The following is an 11,085-nucleotide window of genomic DNA, read 5'->3' on the forward strand; positions in this document are numbered from 1 at the left end:
CATACACAGACATGGAGTCACAGCCCTCACCGTGCGAAGTGCGTTTGTATGAGGGGCGATTAGTGCCACAGAAAGAGGCAGGGGGAATAAATTACTTCCAGCCTATAATAGATGTTGATAGAAAAACAGTCGAATACATGAACAGCTTGGCTGAGTTGCAGAACTATGTTACATTGCAGTTCAGGCATTAGCATGTTAAAAGACAAGCGTGTTAAATTTGGGGGGTTTTGTTAGCAGACATTTATTGAATATGTATTCATAACTATGTTTTTTTTTAAAGTCACCAGACACTTAGCATTCTTGCATTATGTGTTATCGTGGAAATTGGGGCAGATTCCACAGAGTGTTCTTGCAGGAACCCACAACAGACTAAACACACAAGAGGCCTTTCATGTTCCTTTGTTTCCTGAAGGCCACTATAGGTTCACTCTCATGCTTAGAAAGGGATATTTCCGGGGGGTATTTTTGCAACCGCATTCCTAGGTATTAGTGAATCCTACACACATGTCACTGTCCATAGAAGATCTTTTAGGAAACTGTGCTCTCGGGCCAATAACAGACCACAACAAAGAACCCAGGAGTTGGCAATGCCAGAAAAAGGACTCGACCCCTCATTGGTTTCCCAGTCATGGAAACTGAATTGACAAAGCTGGGAGCATTTCATCCATGTATTGGGTCCAAGTCTGAATGAGGGACTTTTTAAAATAGTTTTTCAGTTTGTTTTTATAGGGGGCACAACATGCGATTGCACACGTTCAGCTTTGTTTCTGCAAGCATGATAAGCACTGATTGTAGATACAATACATTCATTATTCATAATATATCCAGCAATCATTTAAATACAACATGAGCTACCAATTAATCCATTCCACACAATGGATACCCTGACAATGATTTTCCATCCTTCGCCTTCAATCGGGCACTAACCACCTCTCATAGTTTCCACTGTTTCCTCCTGCCGTCTTTGTCGCTGCTCACGCCTCCATCACACAAAGCGCAGTGTAGCGGTCACTAACGAGACAAGGAAGCGGACATGCGCCTCGCTTTTTTTCATGTCTTGGTAAACAGCCTCCAGGTCTAAGCGTACATTCACTGCATGGTCACTCATACAGCAAATACTAAACTGGATCTTGTACCATATATGTAAACAAAGAAAAACACTGATGATGCATACTCTAAGTTTCCAGATATCTGTTATCCTTTGGGAATTACCATTATTATGTAGCCTTATTAGGTCCATCCTCTCTTTGATTCAGTAAAATAGCAGACATTCTATAATGAATACATTTTTTTTAATCGGCAAAGTATTCCTTTCAAATCAATAGGCTGCATTAAAATGTTAAACTATCAGACAGAGCATGTTGTGTCTCAAAAATACATGTTTGAATTTTTGCAAGTAAATTCCACCGATACAAGCAGGGGAATGAGCCAATAAAGCAACGCCGAAGCAGTGCTGGCAATGACATTCAAAAATAATCAATAATGATAAATAGGGATAGGAATATGTTGTGCGTGAAGCTTGATAATGCGGCAGGACAAGCAAATATATACAGCTCTGAATAACACCAGCTTTTATGATGTTTTTTTCCTTGTTACATACGGTATATGACTCATATTCATGCAGTATATCACAGCCAGAAGGACATTCTAGCATTTCACTGGCCATGCACAACAACAAACTTGTCAGACTTTTATAACAGCAGTGCCTTCAATTAAGACAAGAATATTTGTCTTGTGACGAGTGCTACAAAAATGCAGTATATTATATAAAATAATGCTAAACCATAGTCATAGTAGATAATATCTATCTTAAATGCAAGACAGACAACCAACCCTAATATTAAGCAAATTAAAAGGGAAACTCCACCTTGTTTACACATCAAAGTATAGTGAGAGGACATAAGCACCACTTCATGTATAGAATTGAATAGTTGAATAAAGTATTTTGTGGCACTAGATGGGTTTCCATTGACAGTTGCTTCGAAATTCGTCCCATTGTTGTTTAGTTTGAAGCTAGATTGGAAAGTTTAGATAAAACATCTGGTGGAATGGAGTAAAAGTGAACTCAGCAATAAGTTAGCTGCAAGTAGCTTTGGAATCTCTGGCAAAACAGCCATGTTGTATTGTGGGCTCTGTAAACTGAAAGCATAGAATAAATTAGACAATATCTCTGGTTCAACTGCTTGATATTTTATCCTTTTAAACAATGTTTTCCTTTAAGCTGGAGTGTTATATGAGTGCAGTGCTAAATCATTAAAACGTGTTATTATTCAATGTCGTTAGTTGCTAATTAAGCCAGATTTTGGCAACCTGGGCACCCTCTGTTTTACACATGTTTTTAGTATTTATATTGATACAATTCGATTAATTCATTTTAAAGTAATTCATTGTTCATCGCCTGTGCTTGTCCTATTGTGGGATAACTAAATGCCTTTCCTATCAAAAGATAGAAAAAGGTCTATTGCTCTAACAGCACATTTTGCTGGGATAATGTACTCAAGTTGTTCAAGGCTGCATGTTGTTCACACTTCCGACCTCTAGGTGGCAGAGTCTGCTTTGTAATGTTTTTCTACTCACGCGATAGTTCAGGCGAGAAGAAGAGAACTTTAGACTTCCTGATTGTTCAACTGTACCAAAGGTGGGCTAACGTTCATTACTTGCAATACATAGTAAGTAACGATAATGTTTTGATATAATTACAAATGTATAGATATTTACGTATTCGACCATAGTCAAATTAATGTTATAGGTTTACGTAACACGTATTTTCATTCCCAAACCAATGTACTTAACGTTACTTAACTTGAAGTTTCACTAACTAGCTGACGTTGAATCAAAAAAGCATTTTAGAACTAGATTATATTATGTTCACTAATGACTTGTGGAGAAAGAGGAAGAAGGATAGACACTATCTGCCACTGACAAATCACATGATGGGTCAAAAACAAAGAGTGCAGTTTATAATACCAACAAATAGCATGTATGCTAGCTAAAGCTGCTACACTTGTTTCTGTTAACAGCGTGGATGTATAAAGGTTGACAGTTCAGTCTGACATAATGAAAATAAATGCAGCTACAGTTTTTGACATCATTGTTGACGTCACATCACACACATCACATCACAACCCAGAGGCTCACACACGTGTGATTTAGCTTCCCATTACTGCACCTCTAGGTAGGGGTAAAACCCTGTTTAACGATGGCAATGACCTTTAAGTAAGACCATAAAGTTATTACATTGGTGTTGTTTTTGAAATTATTTCATTTTTGTTCTATATTTTCAAGGTAACTCATTATCTTAACATGCACTGCACACACAGGCAAAACAAGCTTTCCTCAGAAGAAACCGGAAAATCTGGTCTGGTGTAAACCTGTATATACACTTTGATAGAGAATGTGAGAATGTATGTATCTTATTTTCCATGTTTGTTCTTCTGCAGGTACAGACACATTACTCTCCTGATACCAACCCTGGGAAACAAATAGTGATCCCTGTATGTGCTCGTGATGTCAGTCGTTGGCTGACCCTTTCTATGACATGATGGACAATAGTCATTTCGAGCCGATGGTCTCGTTGTCAGACAGTGCTTCCATCGGGGAGGCAGTGTCTGGTAGAGAGCAGAGTGAGCCTTATGAGGATGACGACCTCTTCTACATCCCTGAGAGAAGACCTTCACTCCAACTGGAACAGAGTCTAATGGACACCAGCCACTGGTACTGAGATTTCTCACCTACAAGCCCTAAAGATCCTTCCTCTCAATTCAGGGTAGTGCTTCTGGGTAATAATGTTATAAGGACTAGTTCAAACATCTAAAGCACAAAAACAACATATAGCCTTATCCTATTGTTTTCTTTCTGCAGGACAGTTCAAAGAACAAGAGAAACAGATATTTTAGCATTTTGTGTAGTAGCAAGGGTAATGGGAAGCTCTGCAATTCCCCTATAGACTGAATGAATAGTTTGACCTTTCTTGCTCCATTTGATCTAATCGAATTTGGTGTAATATACCTTAATTAAATGTGTTAACTGTATCTCATTTTATCCCCCCTTTAACACCTTAAGTTTGGTGGGAATCCTTTTTTATTTTGTTTTAGAAAAAACTAAAGCGTTAAAAACCAAACAAAAAACATAAGCACGTTTATACTGTATATTGAGTCATCTGAGTTCCTTATTACAGGTTTGAGCGGGTGAACTGTACCTGTCTGTACATTTTGCTCTATGTTCAGAAGATATAAGATAAGTCTAAAGCCTCAGTGTTAGCATCGCCACCAAACTCACAAAAGATACATATTCATAGTTTAGCACAATCTATACAAAGCCAAGAAAAAAAAAAATCTTTTCCCAAATTCTCCAGACATTAATGTTCTCGGGGCTGCTTGAGGAAAAGCTTTCCATTGGCTGCTTATCTGATGTGTATTATAGAAGAGTGTGATTGCTTGTTATGGGGCTACTATGCAATTAACAAACTGTCATTCTGCCATGCTTTCTCAGGCATTATGTAGAGCAGGCCTTTCCTCCAGCTCTGAGCTACGGATCAATGACCAGTGAAGAGAACTTAAGCAACATGGACGACGAAGAAGGATCCTCAACAAGGTACAAACAAGACAAAGTACTAGGTCTATGAAGTCATACATTAAACATTAACGTGGAAAGCAGCTCAAGAAACACCCCACCTTGTTCCATTTGTAAAGGTTGGAATACTTTCATGACATTTTGTGGTCGCATTGAATAATGTTTACACCCTCTTGTCCTTTTGGTTTAAGGGTCCAGCTGAAAAGAGCAGAGTCTTACTCCAGCTGCTACTCATTGGACAGCGACGATTGTGAAAAGTTAATTCCCAAGTAAGACAAACAACCATTGCAAGTAACTTACACGTGTCAGCTGGTGTGATTAATAAATAAACACCATAATACTCTGTCTCCTCTGTGGCCTAAACCAGGGTGAGAGATGAAACCGCCACAGAGCTTTCTGACACACTTGAGTTAATACAAGACCCAAATGAGTTCAGGCATCCTGCTCTGACCGTGGCATTCACTTTCAAGGTTAGTTTGCATTTCTATTAGAATTTTAAAGAAATAAAATAAACAACATCATTGAGTTGAAAACCACATCATTGAATTCAACCCTTCCTTTGCAATCAGGCTATTTGTATAACCCTTCTGGAGCTGTCCGAAGACAACCTCATGAACTTCAAGATACTTCTTTGGAAGCGTTACCCACAGTCATTTAGCACTCCTCCCCAAAGCGTGGACTTGGTGGACCTTGTGGACCGGTTGCTGGAGTGTTACAACCTGGAGGTATCACTGCAGATCACCAAAACCCTTCTTGAGGCTCTTATGCAAAGAAGGCTGGTGAAACTCCTCCAGTCTTTGTGCATCAGAAGTAAGTAGGCCTATGTGTCTTAGGTTGTGGTCGAATTATCCAAAGATCAGCTCCTGTTGCCTTTCCTATACACCATTCCTTCACCTCTGTGTGAAACGTCACGGGGTTAAGGAATAGTGGATAGGAGAATTCAAAAGGACTTAGGAAAAGAGACTGTGGTGCTTTGAGAATCCGACTGCACTTACACTATCCCACGTATTCATGATGCGGTAGAAAATGTGCCTCTGCTGTGCGGAAACTACAGTTCTCTGTACAGCAGAATACTGTAAGAGCATCTAGACACTTTGCACCGTGCTCTTATGGTGCTGTTTCTTGCTTTATGAACTTGGACAATAGAGAAACTTATATTCTTCAGGACCAAGGTTAGAATTTAAATAAAAAACGCAAAGTCAATCCTATGCTTGTCACTGAGCATAAATAAAACATAAATGTATTTATTATAAACTTGTGAGACCATAACCTATCACTTTGTATATCACCAATAAAACATGTCCAGTGTTTCCTAAGTTAAAGGAGGTTTTAAACGAAGTTTCAAATCTCCTTTCCTATCATCTACAGCAGGGGTGTCAAACTCAATTTCATCGCGGGCCACATTAGCATTATGGTTGCACTCAAAGGGCCGGCTTTAACTTTAAGACAATATAAATGTATTATATATATAAAATAAGTATTGCCTCTGCATGGGATAATTATTGGTTTTGGTAATAACTACATCTGAAAGCTTTAGGCTAAGGCAAATAATCGCAAGGGAAAATATGCAACAATTACAACAATTGTACAATTTATTTAAAAGATGAGTTTGGTAGCATTAACACGTAGTTGTGCACTGACAAATGGTGCACGTAGACACAGAAATATTGTATGTGGGTGCACACTTACATTTCTGTGTCTGTTAAATAAATCCCATGAATTTATGAGATTAATTAGCCTTATTTTTATTATTTTTTAGATCAAGCACTATTTAAGTATTTATGTTTTGAATTTTGCAATATTTGAATAGTGTGAAAGCCGGGACTTTGAAAACCCCCCTGTTCCAGACCCTGGTGTGTATCACCTGTCATTCATTATTTTCAGGGATGAGGAGGGGGGGAGGACGAACACAGAGGAGACGGTGATCCCGGGAGTTTTCCTCCGGCCTTCACAAACTTTACACACGTATTTACAAGTATTCATCGTCTGAATATAGAGAAAACTAATTCATAAGCAACAACTCAAGAGCCTCATATCACAAAAGTGGAAATAACCGTAATGCACGTTTTTTTTAAATGTGTTAAATGTTTACATTTTTCAGAGCGGCACATTCTGTGAGGAAGCAACCGACTGTCGGTTCTGGTTCCGGTGTTTCTTGTCTCGGTTGCTGAAGCAGATTTCTGTGCCGCTGTAACTATGCTCTGTCACTCACTGCCTCACTCGACACTGACTGAAGTCGCTTCAGTGCACATGTCACAAAACGAGATGAATTGTGGGACATGTAGTTTATGGGCAACGAGCTGCTGTAAAGCGGCGTGTAGCCGTATAATAAACGTATTATATTCTTTGAAAACTCTCGCGGGCCACATAAAATTAGTTTGCGGGCCGGATTTGGACCGCGGGCCTTGAGTTTGACACCTATGATCTAGAAAATCAGAACAGCTCTTATCATGGCTGCCACTGAGGTACTTCCGGGTCATTTCACTCGTTAGTAACCTTCCTAAGATAAACTGACAATTCGACTGCAGCCTTAGTCTCTTTCTACAGCTAAAGTCTATTTTTCATGTTTGGTCTCCTTTAAAGTCTACCCAGTCCATTTTCAGTTTGAAAGAAATTTGAGAATCTTGCACCTTTTCATTCACATTTATCATTTTTCAGATGAAGTACGTTACGAGTTGAGCAAGACTCTGAAGAAGACATACGGAGAAATAGAGGATGATTCAGCCGGGCAGGGAGAGAGAAGACCTTTTGACCATATCTTCACTGATCTGGACATTACCTCGACCTGTAATAATGGCCCAAATATTGAACATGAGGTCAGGACCATAGCCAGACTGGACACCAACAGTAAACCAGGGGAAAAGCTTTCTACTAAGGATATCTTAAGCACTGAAAGGCTGGAGGAAACCAACGTAAAGCTTGTGCTGATCACAGGAGTTGCAGGGTCAGGGAAGTCTATGGCGGTCAGAAAGTTAATCCTCGATTGGATTGAAGGGCGGTCCCACCAACATGTGTCCTTTATATTTCCTTTGCCATTCAGAGAACTCCACAAGTTCAAGGATTCTGAGGTCTCGCTGTTGCAAATAATACAAACACTCTACCCGGAAACCAAAAACCTGAGGGATCAGGATTATACCGGCGATAACTGCAAAGTGATGTTTATCTTTGACGGTCTTGATGAGTACAAAGAGCATTTTGACTTTCAAGACACTTCGATTCTCTCTGACCACACAGAGGTCACCACCCTGGATGTGATCGTGGTCAATCTGCTCAGAGCGAGGCTGCTGTACCGCGGCATATACCTGGTCTTTTCCCGGCCGAGATTAGAGGGCTGCATTCCTTATGATACCCCTCATGATGAAATTGAAGTACGTGGTTTCAGTGACCCTGAAAAGGACAACTACTTCAGAAAAAGATTTCAGAACCCAGATCAAGGAGCTCGAGTTATTGCATATATCAACTCCTCCAAAACCCTCCGCATAATGTGCCACCTGCCTTTGTTTTGCTCCCTGTTGGCTGATGAGTACCAGCACATATTTAGGGAACATGGAATACAGGCCCAGCTGCCCAGAAGCATCACCTACATGTACACAAAGCTCCTGTTTGCACTCACGGGTCAGCGCCGCATATTAAGAGCTTCCCCTTGGGGCCCAGATAAAGAGGGAGACTTCCTCATGATACTTGGAAAGTTGGCCTTCAACATGCTGGAAAAAGGCACGTTCCAGCTAAGCAGGTACGAATGGGAAGGTCTTGAACTGGACAATGAGGAGGCAGTGACTAACAGCGGCCTATGCACGGTGTATGTGATAAAGCCTCACATCTTTTGTCAGGAGAAAGTCTTCAGCTTTATCCATCCCACCATGCAGGAGTACCTGGCTGCCCTTTATGTGTTCCTCTCTTTTAGAAACCAGGGGAAGAACTTGTTTGAGCCGCCGTTGAAAGAAAAGTTCAAGGGGATGTTCAAAGGGCAGAAGCCAATGGAGCTGTACAGGAGCGCTGTGGACAAAAGCCTGCAGTGCGACGATGGCAAGCTGGACATTTTCCTCCGTTTCCTGCTCGGAACAACTCTTAAGTCCAACCTGGACCTTCTCCAACCTTTCTGCACACCTTCTCCAAAGTGGCAGGCAGTCGCTGAGGAAGCTGCTGCCTTCATCAGGAAGAGGATCAAAGAAAATCAGCACCCGAACAGGATAGGCAACTTGAGTTGCTGCCTGGAGGAGCTGGGTGTGTGACACTCAAAGGCAGCATCGGGATGGAAAACAGTTAAAGACATGTGCCACCCGCCTGCCTCTCTCCCAGTCAAACAGAGTATGCACTAATGGAGCTTAAAAAGCATAGTCACTCATGATTTAATGTGTACAAAAATGTATTTAGGAAAAGAAAAATGACAACAAATGTACGGTGTTGCAGCAGTGGTCACGAGTGTTTGTTTTTTTAAATGCCTTGATTTCATTCTCTTAATCTGAAGCCACTTCTGAATTCATTTAAGAAGGGTGGATGATAAGGGGCCTTATTTTTTACATTTCTTGTTTTCTAGTTTTTATTGACGTTACAGCGACGTGTTGCTGGCTTAGTCTTGAGGTGGCTTTTTTAACTGCATTATAAACACTATATCATCACTGTCACTGTTAACCTGAGGACTAACTGATCAATACAATTCATAAAAGGAAAAAGTGAGTTATTTTGCTCTTTTTTAAGTTTGGTTGATCCATTTGTATTGCTTATTGGCAGCTTAAATTGGTGTTTTAGTATGAAATCATTAATCACATTGAAGAGCTGAAGTAAAAAGCATCTGTGCTATCATTTAGTTCCTCTTATCACTACCAAATATGAAGTGTTGATCTCAGTGTATGTTTTGAACAGTGATACCCATCGCTAAGAAAGTTATCTGTTTGAAATAATTGCTAAAATAAACAATGCATTACTAAAGAAACACCACCCATCATGATTATCTTGAGTTTGAGTGAATTGATTTATTTTCGACTTCATGTAAAGCATTTCAATATGGTTTAAAAGTATGCGCATTTAAAATGGCTTATCGCAAACAAACAAAACAAAAACTGAAATATTACACAAACATAGATAAGAAATACAAAAGGGTTTAAATATTGAATACATTCTGCAGTCAGTAGATTGTCTTTGTGAGGTAATATCAATTACACTTAGGTCAAAGTCAGTAACATAACATGTTGCCACTGGATGTTGTGTTTCAATATGAGGATGATCCTCAAAAAGTGGCGTCAAATTTAAAGAAGGATGGAAGTATATTCTAGTTTCACTCTGACTTCTAACATTTTAATGCTATTCAAAGCCGTCAAAGGAAATGACTGTGGAACCAAATCCACCCTATACTTTGTACATTTCTTCACCCAACCTTTTTGGGGCATTTTTCCTACCCAACAGTATACAACAGAATAGTTCAATGGCAGACAAAGTGGAAGCTGAAATGTGAAATTTCTAACCATGGCTCACAGAAACCACTTTTAACTGAAGTGACATTCAGTGTTTTCCCTTTCTCCCTACGGTACAATCTTTACCAACTATTGCTGATAAATTTATATTCTTGTGGGTCGTACCGGCCTCGTTCTTCACGACACAGGTGAAGGTGGATTTGAGGTCTTCTGACATGACGTTCCTCAACAGCAAACTCCTCTGTAGGATCGCACCATCATCTAAAGACACTCTAAGACAAACACTGTCATTAGAGCTGAGCCTGAGGTTGGTTTCAGGATGTTAAATCAATAATTGACGACATAATTCCCCTTCAGCGGTGTACCCTATGATGGTTATTTCGTATAGGTTTATAATACTCACTCCTCTGATTCTAGTATCCTGCCACTGCTGAGCAGGTCCTCAGGGAACGAGCCATTGACGAGCCAGTAGATGAGGGTCAGATCTTTGCAATTAGAAAACGCTTCACAGTGAAGAAACAGCTTCTCACCTGTAAGTCAGAATACATCCAGAGTCATACACAGCAAGAGTAAAGCTTCAATTATGATAAAAGATCCCATCATAGAAAATACCCAATAAAAAGATGTAGTTAATAGCAAACATTTGTAGGTCTTTGTGTTTACATACCAAGATGAGTTTTTATTTTGACCTGATGTGGCCCAATGATCTTTGGAGGTTCATCCTGAGAAACTGAAGATCACAGTAACGTCAGCACAAAAACATATCTTTATAAGACCTTTTCATCAATAAAATATACTGTACCTGGAAATCCATCTGCAAGCAGCAGACACAGCGATCCCAAAGCTATTGAAGAGACACAACATATTCAACCAATGCCATACACTGAAAATGACTGATGCTGATGCTAAAAGTAGTCATACCTTTGACAGCGGATGACAGCTTCATATCGACTCCTGCAGTTGGGTCTTTTTTGTGTCGACTGCGGTATGGGAGCCCTTTATATAGTCAACAGTGTAATTCACTTCCCTAAATGTAGTAAAACCCAATGCGTGTACATGTGGTACATGGGGATTTCCTCAGAAACAGCCCACGCTTTACTGT

General features: G+C 39.9%; 1 protein-coding gene across 3 annotated transcripts; it reads left to right on the forward strand.

Annotated features, from left to right (window-relative positions):
* The first annotated feature begins 2,549 nt into the window (after nucleotides 1-2,549).
* nlrc3l1 (NLR family, CARD domain containing 3-like 1) lies at nucleotides 2,550-9,505 on the forward strand. 3 transcript variants are annotated; one of them, XM_063895020.1, is made up of 7 exons: nucleotides 2,550-2,638; nucleotides 3,441-3,714; nucleotides 4,492-4,593; nucleotides 4,764-4,841; nucleotides 4,940-5,042; nucleotides 5,142-5,382; nucleotides 7,231-9,505. In XM_063895020.1, exons 2-7 carry the CDS (start codon nucleotides 3,539-3,541, stop codon nucleotides 8,802-8,804), a joined length of 2,274 nt encoding a protein of 757 aa, XP_063751090.1. In that variant the 5' UTR covers nucleotides 2,550-2,638; nucleotides 3,441-3,538; the 3' UTR covers nucleotides 8,805-9,505. The 3 variants fall into 3 exon arrangements, with proteins under 3 accessions (XP_063751090.1, XP_063751089.1, XP_063751091.1); XM_063895019.1 differs by having other exon boundaries at nucleotides 2,596-2,669; XM_063895021.1 differs by lacking the exon at nucleotides 2,550-2,638 and adding an exon at nucleotides 3,340-3,358.
* Nucleotides 9,506-11,085: the final 1,580 nt, after the last annotated feature.

Source organism: Eleginops maclovinus, chromosome 11, assembly GCF_036324505.1.
Source record: "Eleginops maclovinus isolate JMC-PN-2008 ecotype Puerto Natales chromosome 11, JC_Emac_rtc_rv5, whole genome shotgun sequence".
NCBI classification, from domain to species: domain Eukaryota; kingdom Metazoa; phylum Chordata; class Actinopteri; order Perciformes; family Eleginopidae; genus Eleginops; species Eleginops maclovinus.